The sequence below is a fragment of the Arachis hypogaea genome, chromosome 1, assembly GCF_003086295.3.
Source record: "Arachis hypogaea cultivar Tifrunner chromosome 1, arahy.Tifrunner.gnm2.J5K5, whole genome shotgun sequence".
NCBI lineage: Eukaryota > Viridiplantae > Streptophyta > Magnoliopsida > Fabales > Fabaceae > Arachis > Arachis hypogaea.
Genome location: NC_092036.1, coordinates 60311776 through 60322750, shown reverse-complemented (window position 1 = coordinate 60322750; position 10975 = coordinate 60311776). Strand labels below are relative to the sequence as shown.

At 28.5% G+C, this 10975-nt stretch overlaps 1 protein-coding gene across 2 annotated transcripts; it reads left to right on the top strand.

Annotated features, from left to right (window-relative positions):
* Nucleotides 1–7176: 7176 nt before the first annotated feature.
* LOC112805237 (ATP synthase delta chain, chloroplastic) lies at nucleotides 7177–9130 on the top strand. Of its 2 annotated transcripts, none has more exons than XM_025847646.3 (2): nucleotides 7177–8186; nucleotides 8886–9130. In XM_025847646.3, the coding sequence occupies exons 1-2, from the start codon at nucleotides 7452–7454 to the stop codon at nucleotides 8889–8891; spliced, it is 741 nt and encodes a 246-aa protein (XP_025703431.1). In that variant the 5' UTR covers nucleotides 7177–7451; the 3' UTR covers nucleotides 8892–9130. The 2 variants fall into 2 exon arrangements, with proteins under 2 accessions (XP_025703431.1, XP_072054679.1); XM_072198578.1 differs by lacking the exon at nucleotides 8886–9130 and adding an exon at nucleotides 8455–8562 and having other exon boundaries at nucleotides 7229–8186.
* Nucleotides 9131–10975: the final 1845 nt, after the last annotated feature.

Below are 10975 nucleotides of genomic sequence, written 5' to 3'. Positions count from 1 at the left end.
TAAGAAAGTCAAAAAAAAAAGTGTTCTAATTATAAAGCTTCCTTTATTGGACAGATAATTTTAGAAGAAATGGATAGATCTCTTCATACCAACCTCTATGCACAGTTCAAGTGTGATGCTTTGAAGATAAGTAGATTGCTCAAATGAATTTTGATCTTGTATTTTCACCCTTGTGATTTCAATGTAGAATTTACTGAAGTTAATACTTCACTAAGATCTCTTGTTCACTTATATGATGATTGTTCCTTGTTTAAAGAATACCTTTGCTTTTTGTTACATGGATTCCTTAGTATATTATGTCTAGAGTGAGACCCACGCAATACGCGAAGAAGTAGATTATTTATACTATATAGTATAATTTTAATAAATAAATGAGAATGAAAAATATACAAAAATATTATATTAAATTTAAGAAATTTTTTACAATTAGTACAAGAGATTAAGAAATGAAAAGTAGTAAAAGTCTCAATATGTATAAGTCGTAGAATTTGAATATTTGTAACTGAAATTTTTTATAATTATTATTATTATGACACTTTTAATGTATGTTTATTGTATTTAATTAGTACTCGATGATTCAATTGAATAATAATAGATAAGAGTTTTTTGTTTTTATTTTTTTAAAATATTTTACTAAATAATAATTAGTTAATTTTCTTTTTTTGCCAAATCATTAAAATTGCTAATGTGGCATCATTAGCAAAGAAAAGATGACTTTAAACTCATTCTAGAAAAAATTAGTATCAGCTTTTATATATTATAAATAGATGTTCCACGTAGAAATTAAGTAACAAAAGAAGGATTATAATATAAAAATGATTGTACGGTGTTAACTACCAAAAAATTTTGCTTGTAGAGTATTAAATTGTAGGAGATTATTTATCTTTTTGAGTATGACATAATAATTTAAATATGAATTTAAATTCTATTATTCTTCTATTGCTAATATTCAATTTACGAATTTGTGAATTTTTATCATCTGCTTTGTGTAGAAAAAAATTTAATTACTTTTATATTTTTAAATACATTTTTTTAGGTAGTCATGTACATTCAGAAATTAGTAATTATAAAATTTTTTATTTGATATTTATTTTATCATATAAATTAAACCATTTTTAAATATTGAAATTAAATTTTCCTTTCTTAATACAGTAATTATTGAAATATATATATATATATTATTTTCTATGAAAATAAAAATAATATAAAAGCACAATGAAATATAAAGATTTTTTGTGAAGTTTATAGACAATTATACTACATATTCAATTATTAATCTTAGGTTTTATTTATTAATATTTTTATATTTAATTTTTGGGGTGCGTTTTATTGAGATGCAAAAATGAATGAATTCTATATATATATATATATATATATATATATATATATATATATATATATATATATATATATATATATATATATATATATACCGGAGTAATACATAATAAATTACATTAGGTATAATACGTTTGTACTTGTGATCTTAGACTCTTGATTTAAATCATGATCATTTCTTGCCAAATAACTAGTGTATGTTTTCGTAATTTGTACGGATAATACATCAAATTATATTAAAAATTTTATTAAAAAATTAAATAATATATATAATAATTATTTTTATAAATATTTTATAAAGTTATAATTAAAATTAAATTCTCAAAATTTTTAATATTAAAATATTAAAAATAATTAGTATTTATTTTAATCAATTTGAGTTTGTTAAGTGATCATCTCACATGTCCGCTTAAATAACTATTAGGAGTTAGAATCTCGCCTTGTGTATATAGCAATTTATTGGCTAGCGATAAACCCTTAATAAAGGAGTATCAATACGTGGTTAGACTTGACAGGAGTTTTCGAATACGCAGGTACCGACCTATCCATACCCAAATGAAAAGGGTAATAACTTGACCCAAGTCGGGGCAGATTTTGCTCAAGACAGGTATCGTCGGGTTTAGGGTGTACCCGCCCCGATTATATACATATAAACACTTTTTAGGAATTAGGATTTGTCTCACATCACATATGATTCATAGCTTCAGTCTATACTCTATAGCCATGCAAGATAAACTCAATCATCCTCACCTAAAATCTTCTTCTTCTCGACTTCTTCACAAAAAAACCGCATAACTCTTGTCATGTTGTTGTTGAGTCCATCGCTGCTTACCTATTAACAACTCCCATCTTTCTTCACAGCCAGAGATGGACCCACGTTTAATATAGAGGGGGCATTTGCCCCCACAAATTTTTTTAAAAAAAATTAATACTTATATACATATATACCACTTATTATATTATATTTGTCTCAAAATAAAATATAAATAGTTCTTTTGTATTTTATGTTAAAAAATATTTTGTTAAACTTAACACATAATAATAATTATATTGTTAAATTTGATTTAGTATGAAAAATAAATAAATACACTCAAAAATTAGTGATAATTAATTATATTATATTAGTTAATTAATTAATAATTAAATTAAAACCTAGTTTTCTAATTAAATACAACTTAAATTATTAGTGATTTTTTAAAAATTATTTAAGATAAAAAATATATTATCTATGTATTAATATACTGTAATTATTTTGGTTAAAAAATTTATTTATACTATAAAAATTATAATAAGTAGATTTGACAATTAAGTAAAATAATTGTTTAAAAATATATATAAAAAATAATATTTAATCATGTTAAAAATAAAAAAAGGTCTTTATAAATATTTTTTGTTATTATAAATATTATATTATGCATATGAAATTATATTTTTATTATTTTAAATATTATAATAATGATTGTGTGTATATTTCTAGTTCTTATCAGTATGTATTAGATAGTTCTAATTTTAAAATGTGAATATATCTAAACCAATTTAGATTGATCAAGTGATCGACTTATTCATCTACTTAAATAAGTATTGAGGGTTCGAATTCTGTCTTGTAGGTATAGCAACTCGTTGCCGGCCAATTGTATATTTTTAAATGGAATTCAAATTCATAACAGATTAGTCCTTAACTTGTTGAATATCGTGGGAAGCAAAAAAAATATCTATACCTAAATTTTATTATATTTTGGTCCCCATTACTAAATTTTTCTGGATCCGTCACTGTTCACAGCTTATGTCATCATCACTGCTCATCCCGTTACCATCGTTGTTGAGTCCGTCGCCACCATTTTCATGCGAGTTTCTTTTCTCTAGGTAAATTTCTCCCATCTCTCTCTCTCTCATTGTGAGTTTGTTAAGTTCTTCTATTCAAACATTGATATTTAAATTATAAAAAAAATTGATTTTCATATTTTTATAAAATATCATACTGGCGGTAATTATAAATATGATGCTACTTAAAATTAAATAAAGTAACATAGATAAAACAAATAAAAAAATAAAAAATAAATTAATCTTGTATAAAATTTACCTATAAAATTCTGTACCGAAAAATGAATTTAATTTTAGTTTATTAATAATATAAAATATTTTATATAATCATTCAATTCAATTGGATTTATCTATTTAGGTCATTATTGAAAAATAAATTTAAAATACCAACATACAATTACTTTAAATTAAGCAACAATTATCAATACTATATAAGGAACACACTATTTCACTAAGAATGATTGCCATAAGGAATAATTTTCCAATTTTCTATACTAATATTAGAAAGTTTATATAATAATATATAATAATATTATCATGATCAATACTATATGATATCAAAACAAAAAAAAATACCGTGTTAATATAATATTATTAATATTATATAAATCATCTTTGTATTTATTTTTCTGTGCGTATATAATATTTAATTAACACATTAAGACGTATATAATATTTTGTTAATACATATATAATATAAAGTGATTTACAAATTATTATTAATTCGTATATAATGTATAATTAAATTTAATGAATTCAATTAGAATAAACAATAAATTATTTATTCTATTTCAGACTTTATAAATGAATAAATTAATTAACTAATATAATAAATTACAATTAATGTAGTAAATTTAATTAAGTAATATATATTATAATAAATTATATTATATTTAAATATCTAATCAAATCAATTAGTTGATATAATTAAGTCATGGTAATAAATTGTATTGAATAAGTTAAAATAATTAAATCGAGAAACACTCTCCAGAGCATGCCACGTCAGTTCCATCATTAAGTGCAGACATCCGATTTTTATATAATAGAATAGATATATTTTTTAAGGCTAGTTATAAGGTACATATTTATTCATACAGATTTAAGGAGGTGTTGACAAGTGACAAAGATGATGGTGTTAGGGAACAGGCTTGGCAAGGCTTTATAACATTGTCTGCCTTGGCCAGTGAAGATGGAGCCGGCTAATGGAAGCTGGAGCCGATGTAACAAATCTGAAAGTGGGCTGTAACAAGTCAGTGAACTGGGCCTTTACTTTAGTTGTTAGTTATTGGCAGGGCCTTTGTTTTAGTTGTTAGTTTTTTGTCATGAGTGGGCTGGGCCTTTGCTTTAGTTTTTAGTTTTTGGCCATGAGTGGACTAGAGACAAAATGACATAAGAAAATAGCCTCGTACTTCACGCCAAGCACAACAACCATCAGCACCGAATAAAAGTGCGGGGTATACCAGCAATGTAAGGTGAATTCGGTGGTTGGTATTGACTCCATGGTTGAAGTAGTAGCAGTGGGCGAGCAGAAGTAGATCGGCGGACAAACCAGGAAATCCTTAAGGGATCGGCCGTAGACCTCATCTTCGCCGGGTCTACGACTGTGGGGGCCAAGTCAACGTCATAAAGGGCCTGACTCCACACGTAATGATGAATCGGAGGGTCACGCTACGAGTGTTGAATCGCGGCAGCCATGGGAACAAACCACCTTGGTGCGTTGTCTTCAAAAACCAACCTACTTCATACCTGCACCGACCCAGAAAGTAGCGCAGCACCAGTTTCCGCCCGCACCCGCAGCGGTAGCGTCTCACGCACAGTCGCAATCAACGCCAGATACGAGAGGAACCAGCGACCTACACTGGAGTTGGTTTCAAGCCTTTGACCTCTGCTGCGGCAACACCTTCAGCGGCTTTCTCCCTGTCTCTCGAACCTAGGACATCAATTTTGGGCATAACATCGTCAGTGCTTCGCCCTCCTTTGATGCATCATGGTATGTGGACGGGTTTTTTTTCTCTCTTCCATTCACAAAGAAAAAAACAAAGCCCATCTACTTTAGATATCCAAATATTTTTTTTTGGCATAGCCCACCTTAACAAGTCCATCAACAAACAGTCCAACCAAAAGACTTTGGCTAATGGCTCTGCTAACCCTAACATCAATTGATAGACAAGCCCTGAAACAACAGAGCAACGTGTCGATCTCATATGAATTTGGACAAAAAATCTGTAAATCTGTACCAATTTCAATCTGTATCATAGAATGACCCATTTTTTAATAGTTTGCTTACTTTGTAAACTATAATATTACACTTAGTATATTCAATATTCAATTTTATAAAAATTTAAGTCTAATAATCAATATTTTTACCTACACATCCATAATGTTAGCTTTCGTACAGATGTAAAAGCATAAATAAAAAAATTAAAAAATTTACCTTCACTTCAAAATCTATAAAAAAAAATGTCAATCAATTACTAAAAAATTAAATTAAAATATATTTTCATTTGATAAAAAGAATGTTATTGCTAAATTTAATAATTAATCTTTCAAAATAACAATTCCATTACATAGCCAAATGTGTTAATATTTTTAACATATATATTTTCATTGCTATTAAAAAAAAAAAAACTATGCTCTTTATACATTTATTCTTTACCTTAAATTGTTATAATGTATAAGGTTACAACCCTTTGTTATAACCATTAGTTGTATGGTGGAAATTCAGGTGTACTCGACTTTACGTGAAGTTGATAATTGAGGGTTGTTAAATGATTTGACTGATTTGACTAAATTTTTATCTAACAACTCTCAGTAATCAATTTCATGTGAAGTAGACTGCACATGAGGTTTCACCTAATTATATACTTGTATTTGATTTTTAATGCTTTTTTTGGATAAATAATAATATCTTCCAAAAATTTATATATAACATGCAAATGAGGGAGATTAATAACAAAAATGATAATATTAAAAAAATAAGAACTAAAATTATCTTAATTTAATATTTATAATTTTATGTATATAATATTTATAATTATATGTTTATTATATCTAAAACTATATTATTTTAAATATAATTAATAAATATTAAATAAATTAATTTTAAATTATTTAAATTAATTTTTTATTATCTTCTAAATATTATTATAACAAAATTTTATTTCTTTGCTTGCATAGACATGCGGGTCAACTCATTTTTATTGAATATATAAATTTAAATACTCACCCCTCCCCTGTATGTGCGAATTTTTTTAATATTAGTATAAAAATAATGTTAGGAAATCAATAATATAAAATTATCTTATTTAACTTAATATTTATAATTATATATTTATTGTATTTAAAAATATTTATTTATTTCAATAATAATTAACAAATATAAAATAAACAAAAATTTTGAATATTTTTATTAATAAATTTATGTTATGTAAAAAAATTTATGTATTATATTTATAAATTTATGTGTTATATACAAAATTTTTGTGCTATGTGTAAGACTGTGTTTTATAACAATATTTGTATGTTCTGTACCAAAATTTTTATACTAAAAAAGTACGAATAAAAAAAATCACCTGATGAATATGTGTATTTTTTTTTGTTTGTATTAATTTAATTAAATTTAATTATAAAAATATTTATACATATAATATCATCCAAAAAAATATTAAAAGTCATTAAAATTTAGTATTTTTAACCATTGCTTAGTAATCAATTCAATTTTTTTAGTAATTCAGCATACTTTATCTCATATTTTTAAATATTAATGACTAGTTAATTACCAAAAATAATAAATTTTAATAACCTTTTAATATTTTTCATCACCTAATTTTTATTATCTCCCAAATAATTTTATGATAAAAGATATTAATCTCTTACCATTTTACTTTCTTTAATATTTTTATTATCTTCCAAACAATTTTGTAATAAAAAGTGCCAAGCTGTAACCTCCTATCGTCTCTCTTTCTTTTATATTTTTCATGTTTATTTATGTTAGTTTAGTCTAAACTAGGAGAATTTAGATAGAACTAAAAAGGCTCAAAGTATGGTAGCTCTTGATTTATGTAACATGCACGATCCACCCACACAAAAGCAGACCCCCTTCCACCACCAAATCATGTCCACGTATTGGTAATAGCCAATTATCTTATCCGAGAACAAGAGGCTCCAAGCTGCCGCAATCGCCCACCACTAAATCCCACCCAAAACCCAAAAGAAAAAAAAAAAAAAAAAGAAAAACCCTTCTTCTCAAATCCCTCACTAATTTTTTCATTTTTCTCAATCCAACAACCACAATGGCGTCACTTCACACCACCACTACAGCCTCATTCCCTTCCATCCAAACCCCAAGATCCCTCCTCACCCACCCAAAACCCATCCTCAACCTCTCCCTCTCCACTACTACCTTCCCCTCCCTCTCCCTCAAACTCACCCGCCCCCGCCGCTCCGCCGGAGCCCTCGGCGCCCGCATGGTCTCCACCGCTGCCGCAAGCTACGCCCTCGCCCTCGCCGACGTCGCCAAATCCAACAACACCCTTGACGCCACCACAACCGACATCGAGAAAATCGATGAAATCTTCTCCGATCCACAGGTGTTCAAATTCTTCGCCAACCCAACCGTAGATGCCGAACGGAAGAAGAATCTCGTCGATGAAATTGCCACGTCATCAAGCTTCCAATCCCACACGCGCAACTTCCTGAACATTCTGGTCGATGCGAAGCGCATTGGGCTGGTGAAGGAGATTGCGAAGGAGTATGAATTCGTGTACAACACGCTCACAGATACGGAAATGGCGGTGGTGAGCTCGGTGGTGAAGCTCGAGTCGCAGCACTTAGCACAGATCGCGAAGCAGGTGCAGAAGCTAACGGGGGCTAAGAACGTTAGAATCAAGACAGTTATTGACCCGAGCCTGGTGGCTGGGTTTACTGTTAGGTATGGTAATTCTGGATCGAAGTTGATTGATATGAGCGTCAAGAAGCAGCTTGAGGAGATTGCTGCTCAGCTTGATTTGGGTGACATCAAACTCAATGTATGAGATTTAATAATAAAATCAGATCAAATGTGCACCTTATGATTTTTGTTATAACTCCTCTCAATTCTGTACAATACAATACAATGTTGCTTGATATATACCTAAATATGTGTTTTTTTTTTTCTATTGGGAAATTGGGTTCACAATGAGATGCAATGAATATGAACCAGACTAACCAAAATGTCCTATGAGCTTTTTTTCTATGTGTGTATAACATATCTGCAACTTGGTTAACCATTTTATTTGTGCATTTATTTATTTTAAGTGTGCTGGAGATGAAAATGGATATATGATATTGGATAGGTCATGCAAAATTGGTAAGTTTCATCTATGAAGATTGTCCAAATATACTATTATGCTCCTGAAATATTCAATATACCCAATAATACTTAATATTATACCTAATGTAATTTATTATGTACTACTCTGGTATTCCGGAATATATATATATATATATATATATATATATATATATATATATATATATATATATATATAATACAATACAATATACAATTCATTTCATTTTTGCATCTCAATATTGGATTTGAGTGAATGATTTTGAATGAATGTGGTCTAAAACCGAATTGGCAAGGTCGTGGGTTTTGTCACACTTGCGTATTTGATTTGGCACCTGCATCGGGTAAAGACGTTGATTTTATCCCACTTGTTTATAGTTGCGATGTGATGTTGTAGGAATGATGGTCTTGTCCCGCCCACGATGAGGAGGGTGGTTTAATCCCGCTCACGAATTGGATGATGGATTAATTGAATAGATTATGAGGTGTTTGTGGATTTCTATGGTTAATGCTTATTTTTGTGTATGCTTATTTGCTTTTATTTGTAAAGAACTGAAGATTAAGAGATTGGAGCTTCATTAGGGTTCTGTAATTGTGTGCTTGACTCAATGAATGGAATATAATTTAGATACTATAGTATAATTTTTTTGTTGTTCTGTTTTTGGAGTCATTTAAAGATCTGTATACATTATTTTAGTTTAACAAGCAACAAACTGCGAGAGAAACATAATTGTAAGTAGCCTTCTCTTTGTTAATTACTGTTATATGAAAGATTTTATCTGATTTTAAAAGTACCCTGCTAATGGTTTTATGGCTTCTTTATATGGTAGTAGAATCTGGTATTTAAAATTGAAAGTATTGCAAATTTAAAATGTACATAAGAATTATTTTAATTCAATCTTTGTAACCAATGTGTTTGCAAGCAATTGTGTTATATAATGTTAATGTGCCAAAATGTTATTTTGTGCAAGTTTTGGTTGGAGAGTCTATTGTGAAACAAAATGATCCTGGGAAGGGAATCACCGACCTCTTTGGCAAATATATAATTCACCAAAAATTTCTTGAGATATGAGTCAACAGATTTTGATAATGCCCTTGATCTACTCAATTCTAAAATGGCAGTTCTCTTGAAGATTTTGCGTAGCTTGATTTTTGGCTTTGTAATATTCTGTTTGGTTAGTCTTATAAACTTCTTGCTTTTAATCACTTTTGTGGTCATTACTTGGTCAAATTAGGAAGCCTTTGATTTCTCCTTTCCATGAACTATGAAGCTTATGATTGAGGTGAAAAAAATTTTCATAACTGCTAATTTTTCATAGATTTGCAAAGTTGAATCTTTGGATGATGTAACTTTTGAATATATTACAAGCTAATTATAACAATTTGTCAAGAATGGGTAAGCATATCATATACTTATTCTTCATTTCTTAATGTAGATTTCTAAGGCAAATATGACCGTCTTTTAATTGATAAGCCTTTTAAGCATCACTACTAAACTTTCTTTTTGTTGCCTTACTTGCATCAATCATTCTGCTGTCTTCTATATAATTTGCTTTGGTTTGATGGTTTGCAGATTTTCGTGACATCCATTATACTTATAGTTTTAGATTGTCAGCTTAAAAAGCAAAGAACATTACAGCTACCAGATTGTTAATATATAATGCTTTATTAGTGCATAAATGAAAGATGCTTAATATTCTCTGGTTTATTCGTGCTGATAGTAACCGTTGATGGCAAAGGGATAAGAAACCATTTTAACTGTTGTTGGCCGTAATAATAACCTGTTTTCATTCTTCGCCGCCCCTTTATATAGTTTCCTGGCTCAGGATTCGGTGGTCCAAGAACCTTTGGACTACTAAGTGGTCCAAATAGAAAACATGTTTTTAGAGTTTTTATATCAATTGCTATGTAGTCCTTGAACTAATTTTAATTACAAATTAACTCCATATATTTTATTTAATTATAAAAATAGTTTTTTATTTTATAAATTATTATTTTATCAATTATCTATTATATTTATTAACAATCAAATACAAAAATAACAACCAATTATATCCTCCATTCATCCTAATAATTTCAATTGATTAAAAAATTAATTTTGATCTCGTTACGTTCATCCATGGCTTCCAAATTGTGTTTCCTTGAAATTCAATCGATTGGTTTTTCAAAACAATCGATTGAATGATAACTCAATCGATTGGTTTACACTATATCATAAAACAATCGATTGAAAGTTGTAAGGTAGAATGGTAAAAAGCTTAAACCAATCGATTGTTTATACTTTCCAATCGAATGAATGCCTCAAAACAATCGATTGTTGTTGTTACTCAATCGATTGAGTTCACGAAAACAACATGGATTTGCCAAATACAATCGATTGGAAAGTGATGACATTGGAGTTTTAGCCAAATTCAATCGATTGGTAATGTAATCCAATCAATTGGAAGGTGATGAAGTTGAATGTTTTGCCAATTTTAATCGATTGGT